General features: G+C 41.1%; 1 protein-coding gene across 3 annotated transcripts in view; it reads right to left on the reverse strand.

The window, feature by feature from the left end:
- Positions 1-3,418: 3,418 nt before the first annotated feature.
- Positions 3,419-16,236, reverse strand: part of ELOVL5 (ELOVL fatty acid elongase 5) — a 37,556-nt gene continuing 24,738 nt past the window's right edge. For all 3 annotated transcript variants that reach the window (XM_086743761.1, XM_086743762.1, XM_086743763.1), the window contains exons 4-8: positions 11,113-11,190; positions 10,302-10,473; positions 8,646-8,770; positions 6,758-6,892; positions 3,419-5,347 (exon numbers count right to left, since the gene is read on the reverse strand). In XM_086743761.1, coding sequence (XP_086599887.1) covers positions 5,216-5,347; positions 6,758-6,892; positions 8,646-8,770; positions 10,302-10,473; positions 11,113-11,190 — 642 coding nt within the window. In that variant the 3' untranslated portion in view covers positions 3,419-5,215. The remainder of the gene's footprint in view (positions 5,348-6,757; positions 6,893-8,645; positions 8,771-10,301; positions 10,474-11,112; positions 11,191-16,236) is intronic.

Consider the following 16,236-nt stretch of genomic DNA (forward strand, 5'->3'; position numbering starts at 1 on the left):
GCTTCAGTTGTGATCTCTAGACAACTGCAGGACCTTGATTATCACAGAATCATAGAATCTTAAGGTTGGAAGAGACCTCCAAGATCATCAAGTCCAACTGCCAACCCAACACTGCCATGCCTACTAAACTATGTCCATTATCATTAATTCTAACTAATAGAACCAAATCCCTCCATCCCTCACTCACCACGCTGTTTTAGAAACTCGCTCTTTCTATACTCCCGTAATTCCATACATATTCACATTTGCTCAGTCAGCCTGATCTGCACAACTCTGAGGTGCCAGAGCAGGGAGGATGCTCTGCTCTGTAATACAGAGAAGCTGCTGTCCTAGCACCAACCTTCCTGGTCCTCTTCCAAGGCCAGATATATTGGGTTTTGCTTATCCAACCTTATCTAGTATTAACCACAATAAATACGGAATGCTATTAAATAATTACCAGCCATTTGTATGTGCTGGACAGCTGGTGATGTATTACATTAATAAGCATTACAGGCTAAGCTTTAATGTAAAAATACATTTGATTTGAGGTTTGGGCTGAGTTTAATGAGTTTGTTCTTTTTTTCTTCCCTGCTTAAACGCATTCATTCACCTCTACCTACAAAATGCTCTAAAATAGTATCAGGATACACAGATCTGGGTTCTGATCATTTTAATCAAGACAGCTCCTGGTCTTCCCCCGAAAGCCAGTGCTCCCAAGGTGATTTGTGTAATTGAGGCTAGATGCATAGTAAAAGCCATTACGTAGGATATGCTTGTTTTTAATCTCCTCTTCCTTTACCACCCCTGTTTCCACACAAGGAAAAGCTCTTGATTACAAAGTCTTTGCAGCGGTGAAATAAAGGGCAACATGATATTTTATTCTTCTCTCTTATGCAAAATTAATTTTCTCCGTACCACTGGGAACTACTGTGCAGATGTTTCCAATATAGGACAGGACCTCTCTTTACCTAGAACTCACCTTTCTGTCCAGGGTTTAACCAGACCCGACCTTTGGAGGACGTGGTTTAAAATCCCAGGGCTTGCTTACATCGTTCTTAAATTGCGTTAAAATCATCTGCCGATAAGACAAAAACACCTCTCTAGATGCTGCTTTGAGCTGCTCTCTCCACTTCTGTGGCCAGAAGGCAAATTTGAACATAGTTGTGTTTAGGGCTTTTGTTTGTTTGTTTGTTTTGGCAAGGTGGGATGGATGAGGTTTGGTTGTGAAAGGTTTCAGGGGGGCAGGATCTGGCTGGTTTTGCAGCTATTTTTTACTTCTGCTTCATAAAGCAAAATCTCACATTGACTATCATTATTTCTAAGAGCTCTGGCCAGCTGGAGCCAGGTAGTTGGCCCTACACTTCTGGAGATTTCTGAAAACCTTGTGTCTCGCTCCTTTCTGACCAAACAAGAGTTAGTTGTTAATTATTCTGATTTTCCTGTGTTGTGCAGGAACTTTAGGTAAATACTGCATATTGAAAAAATGTTGACAAACCATGCAAAGCATCCATCACCAAATCTCCTCGTCTGGTTTCAGGAGTTCCCACTCATTTCAAAATCTTCTCGTGCAGCTTTATAACAGCAGGAATGGGCAGCAATTCTTCTCATTTACTTAGCCTGGAAACCAGAGTCAGACGTAAAGATGACTTCTTAGCTGGTTATTTAAACTTCCGAGGACAGATGGGTCCTTTTCATGATGATTCGCAAAAATCTGTACAAACAATTTAAAAAGGAAACAAAGTTGATAATAGTTCCCCGATAATAGTTGTGCCATCTGTATGCATGAGAGGCATTTCCTGGTCTTTTTGGCAAACTCATCACTATTCCACTGAGCAAAAGTGCATTTGCATCAAAGATGTCTCAAGTCCCTAATAGCTCAGCACACCAAGAGCCACGCTTGCCTCTCTCTCCCAACCCCGAGCGCTGTGGGAAGCAAAGCAAATTGATAAATGAACAGATCTTTCAGAAAGCAATCCTTTCTAAAGGTACAGAAACGTGTTAGGAACTTAGACCTAAAAAGGCCCTGAAGCACTGAGATTCTCTCAGTTTTAAAGGAAGCAAGGTACTTAGGTAACCACATAGGCCACAGATTTTTTTTCCTTTTCGAAAAGCTCCTATTTCTGCTACATGACTAGCAGTAAGGCAGTAATAGTGCAATTATGCCATAGGGGTTGTGCACTCCCCATTACACCAGCTGAGGAGCAGCAAACACACAGATGGAGACAACTTGTACAGGATTGCATTTTTACATCAACAGATTCAGTTCCCTTGAAGTTTTACCTGTTCCCAAATGAAACGCAAGCAGAACAATTTTGCATTTCTCACTGTCACACAGCTGGACCATCCCTGTTTGAGAAGCCAGAGCTCCAGCTGCCTCTGAAGGGTGTGAGGCAATTCCTCTTAGGAGGAAATTTAGGGCCTTTCTGCTGACCATGGGCTTCCTCCACACATGGTGCCACTGCTGTACCTTCCCTCAGCAAACAGGAGGTTCCTCCAGTGCCTTTAAAAGCTTTACAGGAATTATGGGCCAGATTCCTGGAAAATATGTTGCTTTAACACAAAGTAGACTTGGAAGAAACAAGGTAAAAAAACCCCAAAAAACAAAGAAACCCAATTGCTTCACTCCAGGGACCATGTTTTCCCAGACTACAAGAGCTCTGGCTGTACCATGATGAATGATTCCCTTTAGGCTATGCTTTATTGTCCTGTGGTACCTTGCAGCCTTTGATAGATCTTCCTTACAATCAAGGAAGCTGCCTTCTTCCCAAACTGTTGGATTTGTAAGAAGAAAATGTGCCCAGGTGTAGTGGGGTGACCTCAGCCAGCTGCCAGATGCTCACCCAGCCGTTCTCTCCCCCGTCTCAACAGGATTGAGAGCATAAATAGGATGAAAAGCTTGTGGGTTGACATAAAAACAGGGAGGTCACTCACAAATAATCCTCATGGACAAAACAAACTGGGGAAAAATAATTTATTACCAATTAAAACACTCAAATTGGAGAAGGCTCAAAAAGGATCACGTAAGGGCAAGGGGAGCTATACAGAAATGGCAAAAACGCTCCCATTCTGAAGAAAGGTATTATTCCCATGTTATAGACAGGATATCTGAGGCAGAAAGTCCTTCTTGGCCACATTAAGCTTTGCTCCTGGCACTCATTGCCTTGGAGCCATTCAGGCTGCTCTGCATTCAGAGAGTCAGTAATCCCAGCGAGAGGTTTAACCCATCCCACGGACAAGTATTTCTACAGCCAGGCAAGGGAACAGCGTTCAGTAACAGCCAAAGGTTTCTGTAAGGAATCTGTTACCAAATCTCTGGTACGCTACGTTTCTCCGAGTATCTGCAGCTGTCCTTCCATCATGATGGCTCCTCCTGGGCCTGAGACAGGATGGGGCACTGCATTAAATCTGTACAAACTCACCAGAATTCAGGCACGGATCATCAAAATTGTTTTAATGATTAAACCAAGTCAAACATTAACAATGTAGGTATATTCAGATGAGCCAAGGGCTTTTTTCTAGCACATTTAGACAGCCTATTTTGAACATTATAGCTGCTGTACTGAGCTATGTAAAGACTCTGCAAACCAGTACCTAGAAATGAAGACACACGCACAAGTTTTGATAATGTAAACATAACAGACACTGTCTCCTTCAAAACAAGCAATGAAAACCCACTAGGCTAGTAGAACTTATTAATTCCCTAAGAGATGTGCAAAAATTTTAAAAAAGATTTAATTAAAAAAAAAATACACATGTTAAAACTGGCATTTATATAAATACCAAAAAACAAATAGTTAAACTTGAGCAAGGACCAGCAGAATGTCTTGCACAATTCAGTTTTTCAGAGCTTAATGAATAAAATATTCATAAGCCAAACTCCACCACGGCAGATACCAAAATACCAGCAACAGACACTGGCTTTGCAACTGACTCCTCATATAGGCAAGGCAGGATTTTACAAGGAGCAGTAACTTTCACAAGCACTCGAACCAAATCCTCAGATAACAAGCCAAAACATCACCGGTGATACACACAACTCACATCACGGAAACAGACATTTCCAGCACATTTTAGTAACATTTACAAAACATTAGGTATGACTTAGACTGTTTAATTTTGCCTGTTTGGGAAAAAAACACATTTGTGTTAGGCACATTTTAAACATGAACATATGCTACATGAAGACCAGTACAGATATCAACTTAAATACAAACAATTCCATCAGAAAAGCCTCTTTCTGTCTTCATTTTTAAATACGCTTTCGGATATCTCACGGACTTAAACAGTAGCTCCTAAAACGTGGATATGGCTATGGTAATAACACTTGAAATTCTGCCAGTTTCCATATTAAAAACCACTCTTCATTTAGCATTTAAGAATTCTCAGAAATAAGGAAAAAAAAAAAAAAAAGAGAAAAAAAAGGAGAAAAGAAAAGATGGGTTCACCCTGTATATACTCTAAACCTTAGAGACAATATTTAAGTCTTACTGGACTGTGTAAGCGCCAATTAATTTTACATTAGTGACATACTTCAAATAAAAAAATAAGATCTATTAAAAAGGTAAAATAACATTTCCATCTGGTTCGTGACTGTTTAGTCAGTGAAAGCCAAATATACAAAACTAAATGTGCCATTTCCAATTTCACTGTATCGCGTAAGAGATACGTAACATTGTGTATCACATACAGAACAGTAAAATGATCAATGGATTCTTCTAAATGACTTTAATAAAAAGTCACATCAACTGAAAAGTTGAAACATACCCTAATTTTTAAACCAGTAATAAACTTTGGGCCCTGCTTTTTACTTTAAGGCATGTGTGTTTATCTACTGAAACCAGCATCGTACAAATTACCTCTACAATCACACGCATGATCTACAGTAAAAAAATGGAGGTCTAGATTACAGTGTTTTCAAATTGTGAATCATAATTCAGCACCTATCGTATTGACTAGTAAGGCAACAGCAGTGTCGGATACTACGATAATACTCCCTTCCACAGTCTATAGCGGGGTCAGTGACAGCCCAGAATTATTTTTAAACTTTAACCTACTTTTATGTTCTGTATACAGTTTCTAGGGTGTTTGCACTGGTTAAGTCCTACATAAATCACACTATTCTAGGCAGGAATAGTTACAGTAGCCGTTAGAGTATTAGCGCACAACTCTCATTGTGCTTACAATCAGATGATTTCGTTGTTGGGGTTATCAAAATGGTTTTTCAGTTTGGTCTTCAATCCTTCCTTTGTTTCCTTTGTTTCACATTGTTCTCAAGGGAAGAAAAGCTGTTTGTGTACCCGTTCACAGTGGCTGTAGAGCCATTCTGATACTCTTTCCTCCTCGAGGATGCCTTCTTGTTGTACGTCTAGAATATATGGAAAGACACATGGTTTTGCTTAAATAGATATAAATAACCACTTCCTCACAGTAACTCAAGAAACTCAAAAGTAAACTTGTATCCATCATTTTTAAAGATCTTGTGCCAGTAGCAGAGTCTAACGAGCTCTAACATCTTTTGTGTATGAGGCTATACCATGCCTTTCATTCGTCACAGCAAGAGAATTAGTTCACTGGAAAATAAAAAGGCTTGGTAGCATGATGGTAGCATTGGTAGTGTTAGACTAACAGTAAATTAGAAAGAAGGGAAGTGATTTTATGAGCAGACTATGGCAGAAGAATATACTAAAAATGACAAGTGAGGAAGGAGGTTTGATGCACTGCAGGTGACTATCTCAAACAAAGCCAGAAGAACAAGTGGGTAAACAAGAACAGTGAGGGAAGTTCAGAGGCAGAAATGTGAAAGGAATTTGCACTGGCTGACATAGGAAGCAAAGCCTAACAGTATCGGGGAGGCTCGGGACACACGAAAAAATTAAACATGATAATATATTCCAAATATTACTTGACTTTCTTAATCAATTTTACTCATATTTTAACTTTTAGCCATTTACCATTCTTTCTCACACACATTTTGGGAAACATGCTCTTGTCAGGTGACTGAACCAATTTGACAAAGACTATTTTTTCACTGTGTTTAATTGGCGTGTTCATATGCAGCAGGTGATATGAACCATAGGACTTATGTTAAGAAGTACAGAAGATTGGATAGGGAAGCCTGCTACATTTCCCTCCATGAATCATTTTTACCAGACCCAAAATGTTCAAATCTTCCAAGAGACATTTAAAATATGTAACAGAGTTTGCTTGTTTGGGGGCAATAGTCTGCGTTGGTTTGATTTTCTGAAGATGGGTATATCTTTGCAAAATCAATTTAATAGAAATACAACTCAAACTGCTAATTTTCTGTATGGAAATACACACAAATGCCTTTAAAGGTGTGTTGAAACCAGATTTCTACAGTTCAGGAAGTTTCCCTGGATACAAAACAAGCATTTTCCCTTGTGAGAGCAGTAATGAACAATTCCTTCAGCTGCTTCACAGGTTTGCAGGCTGCTGTTTTACTTCAAACTGGAAAGCTTTTTCTTACATAAAGCTCTTCCTCTTCCTTATCTACAGTTAAAATTGCTTTAGTAAAACACCTTTTTGTGCCACTCTGCTTTCTGAAATGATTAATCGTTCCAACTTACGGACACAAATCACCAGAAGATTCAAAACCGGAGGGCAGACCAACAAGTATAGTACTTTAAGAACATATGTAAGCATATGTTCTTGCCCATAAGCAAATGGGCATTTCAAGCATATCTTTCTGTAAACAGCCTTCCAGTGAGATGCAGTCAGTAGAATGCTACAAAGAGACAATGAATATTACTTTTACCTGAATATAAAAATTTGTGAAGAGGATAATCAAAGAAATCATATAAGAAATCTGGAAATACAGCCAGCCCTGAGGAAATGCACATGGCCAAACAACACCACAGCTGGTCTGGAAGATTGTCAGGACAAACTGAGTCTGGGGAGAAAGGAAAAAAAAAAAAAAAAAAAAAAATAAATGAAGCACATTAATGCAAGAAGAAAAAAGCCATTAGCGACCAAAATCTCATTAGCTATTTCCAAAACAAGTAAAAAATATGTAATACTGTGTGTTTGACATGTTTATGTTCTCTGCCTTACTAACAGCGTACACCTGAGTTAGCAGACATTCAGGCTGTGGTATTCTGTTGTTCAAGTGGTTTTATTCAATTAACACTGTTCTGTCTTAGCGCATTGGCGTAACTTACGTAGAACTGATTTATAAATGTAAGGAACAAAGATCACCTTCCCAGTGAGAGTTTGTTGTGGTTTGACTCTACCATCCTAAAAGAGTAGATCTGCATTTCACTGCTTCAGTTGCAAAAAAAGTAGGGTCACTGGGTCTACACACAAATCCTGTGATTCTCTCCCACAGGCGGAGACTGTCTGACATATGGCTCCAGTGTAAGAATTTTTGGGATAAAGGCTGCAGGGAAACTGGGGAGGCAGGGGAGAGGACCAAAGTTTAATTATCTTCAATTATATCTTTTGGAAAAACTGCATTTGGGCTTCAGTGCTGCAGAGGGCCTTAGGCAAAATTCATCCTTACATGAAGGCTACCGGATTAGGGAATGTTTATTTAAAAAGGGAAAGAGTGTTGTGTTCTGCTCTGCTATTGTGCTGCCCTAACAGCTATTATGCAGAGCAGGCAGGGAAGTGAAAGCAGCTATGACAATAGCCAGTGGACCAAAGCACCCAGACACTTGCACTCTGCAGCACTCAGACAACCAGGATGAAGAACAGAGCCTAAATCTGGAAGTAAAAAAAAAAACCCAAACCACAAAGCAACGTCCCACTCCCAAAACAATGATCGCCACTGCTACAATACTTAGCCATCCTTCAGAAAGAAGAGTGCTAAAAAATTAAAAAGATTTTAAGAATCCACACTCTGAATTGCTGGCAGCAAATGTTATTAATCATCACCAGCAAATATTATTAGACCTATTCACAGCTCTGAGAGGGTGCAAAGCAGTGTGGGGGGAAGATAAACAAAAAAGTCTATCTCTAGGCTTCAGTTTCCCCACCTACAGAATGGGGAAGACAGGACACCCACGCACGTTTCCTCGTGGTGTTCTGACATTTTATACACACTGAAACCTGGTTCTCGTGCAGTATCACTACAGCACATGCCATACTGCTTAATTTTGTTGCTTTTTTCACCTCCAGTACGCGGCATTTGGGCTTCATCATGGTATACACAGGAAACAATACAAATGGATGCAAGGAGTCCAACATAGGATTACAAGAGAAAAAAAATCTGCCCATTTAAAGTGCAGAAGGAGACCAGAAATATTGAATAGTTTTTAATAAACCATTTACAACTGCATGCAAAAGTGAGACAGAAAAGCCATTGTCCTGCAGGAGTAGAATGAAGGGCCTTGTTAGCTGTGGACTGCGTTGCACTTGGTTTCTGGTCATCTCAACATCAGCCTGAGCAACCGAGCACAGAGAAGAAGGCGTTAGCTCAAGCAGGCTTGGAAGAAAAGCTCCCTGGCTAGTGAGTCCCAGAAAACCCAGCGCTGCGACTCCTAAATACACCTAGCCATACAACATAGGGAGACGGAGAAAGATCCCATTGATCTCAGCACTGATTCATGTGCACCCCCAGTCCCATCGTCCTGAAAACAGAGCAAACGGAGGTGCAGAAGCTGGATTTGCACTTAAAGATGTAGAAGGAAGAGGTAATCACTCACCAGCTGCCCCTGAGTGATGTACTTCTTCCACCACAGATAAGGACGCATTGCTGGAACAGCAGACAATCCGTAGTAGGAGTACATGAGGACATGGATAAAGCTGTTCAGTGTGGCACCAAAGTAAGCTAAAAAAAGGGCAAATGAAAAAGAAAGTACACTGCATTACCAGGAACAAGCTGTTTCATGGAACCTACAAAAATAACAAGTTCAAAAAGTTACTATTTAAAATATGATTTTTCTTAGAAGAAAGGCAAGAGATTTATTTTTTTTTCCCCTGATTTTTTTTTCCTGCTCATCCAGTGGAGCAGCTGAGCTGCTTTGCAGTTATGCAGTTTATACCAGCCTTCTGGTTTTGTTTCCTCAATTTTTTCTTTTTCACATCTACATTCCGACTTCTCAAGGGAATTGAGGAAGCTGATAAAAAGGAGGCACGTAAGCATGCCCAACAACTGATAGCTTCACCCATCTAATTGTAGGCTTACTTCACTTCCTTCCAGGCAGGAGCCTATCTTGCAATTTATAAATAGCAACAGATATCTTCAGAAACTGCAAGTTAGCTGTTTTGTTTGTCCTTGTTCATGGCACCTTTAGCCATTAAAGAAACTTTTAAGCTTAACACCAAACTGCACAGTACTGTGATGACCAAGCAGAACATAAAGCTTGGAAAGGAAGAAAAACACATCACCAGAAATAGCACAAAATTATTTTCAAGACCACACAAACACAAGATAGACTCCAAGTATCTGCACTTTTGACCGTTGTGTAAACAGATTGGCTTCCCTGGAGGAGAATGTGGTTCCAGATGCACACTTGTTATAAGTTCAGCATTCCTCACTGTTGTGCTGACAACATGAAACAAATACAAGTTTCTATGCTGTTCGGCTCAGAAAGACTCCTGAGCAACCCAGCCTCTTGGTCTGCAAAGCCGGTAGTTTGCACCCACTGGATTGGAAAAGGTTTCTCTTGGAGTGTTCAACAAAGCCAGTATCTATAAGCCGCACATCTGAACCACAACTAAGCCACACTAATGCAGTTAGGAAACCAGATGTCAACTAACAGCAATGAAATTAAAGAATCAAAGCAAGATAGCCAGAGGTTAGCAGGATTTAGACAAGAGAGACATGGAAATCTTCCACTTAAGATGTATTAGGTCAAGTTCATTAGCACTCAGGGGAGAAGATTTTAATTGAAAGCATTTGTTATGGCTACTGCTATAATGAGATTAAATTAAGAAAGTAACATCTCAAGTGAATTTGACAAATACAAGGACAAGAGTCACCATTAGTCATCTTGCAGCTGAAACAAGCTTCTGGTCCTGACTTGAAAAAGAGCACTGTTTCATTAGAGGGTTTGCAACCACAACAAAAAAAAAAACAGAAAGCAAGGTCGACAGGTGTCCAGACCTGGACTACTGCAGCTGATAAGTGTCACATTGTCACACAAATCCTTCAAACTGCACACGCATGCCTTTTCTAAAGGCTCTGCAGGCAGCTTAATATCTGTAACTATCGGCAATAGTTGCAATTCAGCAAAGTAGCTTAATATTGGACAGAACAAACCCTGCAGCTGAAGGTAGCAGAGATGTTTGGTTTTACCAGAAGTAAACCAAAACAAGGCCCTTCTTACAAGAGTTCCCCACCATAACCCAGTACTTACAGTGACCACAAGGCACCCAGTTCATAACAAACCACCAAATGTTCAGCATCGTTGCGTGGTGGTAGACATGCAGAACAGTGATCTGATGATTATTTTTCCGCAAAATGAAAAAGAAGGTATCCATGAACTCAATGAGTTTGGAGAAATAGTACCACCAGAGGACTCGTATGATCTAGGAATGATGAAACAAGGTTTAGAAACATTGCATGTTGGGGGGGCTTTCAACTCTTTCGCTATCTAAGTAATTACAACTCAGATTCTGTCTTGCACTACTTGGATGGAAGACACTGCTAAGATCTTCTGTAATGCTTCAGCCTCAAGCCTCTTCGTAGGAGATGTAGGTACAATCCCATAGCTACAGCTGAGAACAGGATTACAGAGACTGCTTTATGAGGCTATTGCTATGCACCTGGGGTGTCCTGGGAGAAACACGAAAAATATTTAACCAGAGTTGGTCCTGCAATGCTCTCCGTAAAGGAGAGGTCTGAATGGTGACAAGAATAAGTCATCATCACATCTCAGAAAGAGAAGGGGAGTCATGACATATAGTGGTTAGATACAGTTTGAAGAACAAGTCTCTGGTTTTTGAGCTGGGAACAATTGAAAATTCACAGGTAATCACTCACTCAAATTGTAAATACCAACCAGAAATATACTGGGGGTCAATTATTGACTACGCATTGTCCATCGTATTGTAAAAGGAAAAAAAAAACAAATACAGTTTGAACAAAATCTGCATAATAAATACCGTTCTGCTCTCCACTTACACACAAGCAGAAACACCATTAGCTATAGGTCTTGATTACATTACCTTCATATCAGCTTCTCCTCCACTGTGCGTATCCTGACAGAAGAAATTGTATCCTCCTTCCCATACTCCCGTCACCAGCTGAGAAGATCAAAGAATAAAGTGTCATTTGGGGAGAAGGCTGCACCCTGCGGCACGTGCAAACCTCGACAGTGGCTCTGCCGAGACATCTGGTGTCAAGGGCGCCTGAGTACAGCATCAGGTTGAATTCAACTCCAAGCAGTGATCAAGTCATAGCTGAGGGTGAAGTAACAAGTTCTTCCAAGGAGGGTATGCCAAAATAAAAACAGGAGGTAGCATCTTATCCCCACTTATCCCATATAGTGTGTGTGTTTTGCACAGTTATATTCCAGACAGATTCTTAAGAAATATCTCTCCTTCTTGGCTGATGATTGCATTGTTGGAGGAAAGTGAACAGCCAAAGAAAAGTAAATATATTTTTCTTCTGACTATTTTTGGAATGAAGAAGTTATATTCTTTACGCACAGAGATTGGACTACAATTTTTTCAACCATGTAACAGAGCATATCTTCAGTTTTGCTATCCTTAACAGCTAACAACTGATGTTTTACCATATTTCAATTCTTCAAGATCTTTTTACATAATTCAGTCATCCTGAGTACATGACATCCTTCCCAGCACAATTGACTTCCTCCGCAGGATACACCGTTGCCTGCCAGACTTCCTGACATAACAAATAACACCTCAAACATGACAAGATGACTTTTAAAAGTAATGACCAGCTATTAGTCAGAGGAGCCTGTTGCAGAGGGACTGGCTGAAACCTCCAGAGAAGCAAGAGGCAACCTGGATGTCCATGTCCCACCCTTTCATGGGTGGGAGATGAAGGGGCAGGTCGAATATAGGACAGGAGGAGGGAATTGGTGCAAGGACAGGCACAAGAACCCCTTTAATATCGCAACAAAAGATATCGCTGGATGCTGTTTATAAAGACATTTTTCCTCTTGGGAATGGCATGAGGAGAGGAGTAACAAATTTAGACCATTCCCAAGTGGAAAAAAAAAAATAGTTAGGTATCCCAAGAAAACATTTTAGAGGCAGAGACAGATACCCTGCCCAAGCAAGTTGTCCATTTTTGGCCTTATCTGCGCTCATGCAGGATAAAAAAAAAAGCTTTGCAAATCCACAGTGAAAAACTCCTTGTACCATAAGTCACTTAAAAAGATTACTTGATTAAAAGACTACAATAACTGGTATGATTAAATGCTGTTCAGAAGTGTGAATGGGAAGCTAATTCTAAAAGGTATAATAAAGATTATCACTTAAATGATCTACCTTTTCCTAATGTTATTTCTTTCATGGCTCATTTTCTCCCTAAATTAGCTTTTAAAATACCCAGTCAGCCTAGGTTATTATTTTCAACCTTCTGAGAAAGAATTACTGCCGCTATTTAAAAAAAGGAAAAAAAGAGAGACATCTAGTTATATCCTAACATATAGACCTGGAATTATCTCATGTATTAGAGATAAATCAGTACCACTCTGCCGCAGTGAGAGCAGGGCAGCCGTGCACATCAACAGCAGACCCAAGCAATTTCTCTATCCAAGCAGCAAAGGGAACGTAACCAAGGGAGGACTCCTCTCCTGGCTGTAAGGAAGACAGATGTGCAAAGCACAGCGGTTTAAAAGCAGTACCCTGCTAAAGTACCAGCTATGTCCCGGAGCAAGCCTTGCACCGAACTGCTCTTAGGGCTGTGCAGCTTCACGAGAGCCCGCTGGTCCCTCAGACAGAAGACCACATTGTGCTGTGATCACGTTGTTAAGAGCTTACAGATGTCTTCATACAGTTCTCATCGTTCAAGGAAGTGTTAGGAATTGAGGGATAACCACAATGTTTATACTGTAATTAATTCCAATAGCATCCATCACTAACCCTGCAGTGCATGAGTTTCTCCCAAGGAAAGGCTAGCGTAGTGAAACCAGAGAGCTTTTTCCCTTTAGGTTCACCACCTAAAGCATCACACAACCAAAGGTGTCTGGATGGATCCCACACCTCTCTGAAGGGCAAAGGCATCAGCGTGGCTGTAGGTAGGTTCAGCTAAACCTGAGCACTCCCTTATTTCCAGTAGAGCGTATAATGATGTGCTAAGAGTTCTAGTACTCTCCCAGCCACAGGGGTTTGAATGATAGAAGCAAAGTGACATTTGTAGGAAATGCTAACATCTTTTATCATATAAACAGTTAATATAGTTACAAAAATCATTTAATCCCTCACTATATGGTGAAAAGCTGCTACTGCTGCTCACGAAGTGCTGCTGGTGCCCACAGACCTTCCTCGGTGCAATACACAACACAGACAGACAATCCTTTTTCCGAGTTAGCCAGCTGCTCCTTTGCCCGACACTGCAATTTCTTGCACCCGCAATACTGCGGCACGCGCTGGGAAGGCTCGGAAAACAAAACCAACGTGCCACTTTGAGACCTGACCACGCATGGTTCCCAAATGGCTCTGTCATGCATGGGGCTGGACGTACAGCACCGGGGAGCTGCTTATGTGCCACCTAGAGAGCAATAAATGGAGGCGTCATAAATCGCCAGCTAGTGCCTTTAAGTCATTGCTCAGGCTTGTTGTGGTCTGCTTCCAGGACAGTCAGAGTTCCTAACCCCTCCTTACAGCTATTCTACAGCAGGTCTCAACTCGGCCAGCACTCCTTGTCCTCCCAGTGACGGGCTGGTGGCTCCTCGGCCGCCCCAGGCCTGAGACAACCTTTCCCCAGCTGCTCTCTCTAGGAAGTCCTTCATCTGCAGGTTGGCAGGAGCTCAGGCTCACTAACGGCACTGCTGATGCACAACCACAGGCCTATCTTCTCTCGAGAAATTAACCTGTCCAGAAAAGGCTGACTGTAATAATTTTCACCCACGTACGTGATTTTTAAACGACACAAAGAGCTCCTTCATAAGCCAATTAAAATGAGTCAACGTTAAGTCCTTTGGGTCAGGGGAAAACCCTGCAGCTCGAAGTTGCTTTTATGCTCAAACAATTCATACTTTCTTCTCCTGCACAGAAATTTCCTTTTTTTTATATTGCTTTCTTTTTGTAATTCCATTGCTGAATTCATTAAAATGCTGTGGCATTTGCTTTTTTTATCAACTCTGCTACTAAATAAACCAGCACACTAATGCCAGTCTGACCAGGCTGTAGGAGAGGCGTTACCGGTCAAGATTTTGTTTTCTCGTGATAAAACCAGTCTGAGGCTCGCCGGAGAGGGGCAGATAAGGGACCCAGCACTGCATCAGGCTGTCAAGCCATGATGGGTTTATGAGCTTCCAAACAGAGCTAGATTAGAGTGAAAAGACAGAAGTTCACGTGTCTGATCAAAGACAGAAATATAAAATTTTATCTGTATATTAATGCAGTCACCCTAAGGACAGAGACGAGGGCTTTGGGACCTGCAGAGAAAGAAAAGGGAGAGGAAAGACCAGCCTGGCAGCCAGCTGCCACCCGCGGCTCATGTGCCACAGCACCTCTTCACTGAGTCCCCTCCTTCCTAAAACAGGGTGCTGCTTGTAGGATGCTTTTCCTACAGCACTTGCAACACCTCCCTCATCAGGAAAATCTGAGACTTTTTCCAGGCTAATTCTCTAGGGAATTAACTTTTCAGATAAAGAAAGACGACAGGAAAGAGACTGCTTTTAAGAAAGTGGGCCTTCATCACTGACCAGTTTTCTCAAATGCAAGTCCGAGTAGCCCACATCACTTGGGCAGTTTTGCTAACAAACAGCCACAAAATAAAATAGGTCTGTGTGCCGCATAACTGGGCATCTGGCGCTCTACCTACTTTGCCAAATTACCCAGGGAGTGACAGGTAAGCCTGGAGAAACCTCTCCCGCTCCCCTATATATTGTCTTCTCTTTACATTGTCTGGGACAAAGCACAGTCCTCTTCTCTGTTCTGCCAGTACCAGAACTCACTCCAGACATTAAATGCTCAAATAATTTATAGCAAGCACACACAGAAACTACTATCTTAGGAATTCTACATAAAAGGTATAATATTTCTAGTGATTTTAAAATAAGATTATATTACATTACATCAGTACACCAAATGCTGCAAGTACACAATAACTAGAATTATACAAATCCTACGATGCAAATTTTTTTTCCCCACATTACTGCACACCAACATTCAGACACTTGGTCACAAAACCAAGTACGTTATCTTTCTCATCCTAGTTGGAGGATGCCTCACTTTAACATCTTGTTTTGGTCATAAAATATTTAAACTCAGCTGTGATGCTATGAATCATGACCTGAACCACCACAGCTGTAACTCAGGAAAAAATTCAAAGCAGGGTTCCAGGTATATTGTATGCAAGCTATTAAAGCAGCTTATTTTCAGACAGGCTGCTAAATAAGCACGTAAGCAGTGATGTTTTATGACCTTCCTCAAACTAGGACTGAAAAAAAGTTTAACCCAGCTGAAACCCAAAGTGACAACAAGGAAGAGAATAGGGAGTTACATCTATTTTTCTGAACGCTCCTCTCCGCTGTTTTATCTTGAAAGAGAGTGGAGGTACTATAAAGGACCATTGAAATATCGCTCACCCTTAAAAGCCAGATTTCCATGGCTGACATAATCCGAGCGAGGGTAACATCTGGTTTGCACTGACACAGGTAACTGCGGAGGCACTACAGCTAGAAAACGTGCCTGGAGGTGGAGGAAACTGATTTTTTTCCCTATTACCTGGCCCTTGGGCTCTCTCCCTGCAAACATGAAGCGGCACAGCATTATGTCAGCATGGCTCTCTTCTTGGCCGCAATTTTAAGGGATCAGTCCTGTGTTGCAGAGCACCACTTGCCCTCAGGTCTGGCTTGTAAGTGCTGTCAAATACATTTCGTTGGAACTATCTTGAGTTTAATAGTCTTCATAACACTGTGGCTTCGTGTATTCCCACTTAAAAAGAGAAAGTATATTTACAACACTTCCATATTGATAACATTACACTAAGGGCAATATTCACTTTGATGTAAAGTGTTTCACTATATAGGAAGGAGGAGTCTTAATAGTCACTGTATTTTAGTTTTCTTGTTCCTTCACGAGGACTTCTTCAGCATACAATAAGTAGTCCTTTCTTGGTAACCAGTTCATTGTTAGCAAGGAAAAGGC

The sequence above is a fragment of the Chlamydotis macqueenii genome, chromosome 3 (assembly GCF_036417535.1).
Source record: "Chlamydotis macqueenii isolate bChlMac1 chromosome 3, bChlMac1.mat, whole genome shotgun sequence".
In the NCBI taxonomy this organism is placed as follows: domain Eukaryota; kingdom Metazoa; phylum Chordata; class Aves; order Otidiformes; family Otididae; genus Chlamydotis; species Chlamydotis macqueenii.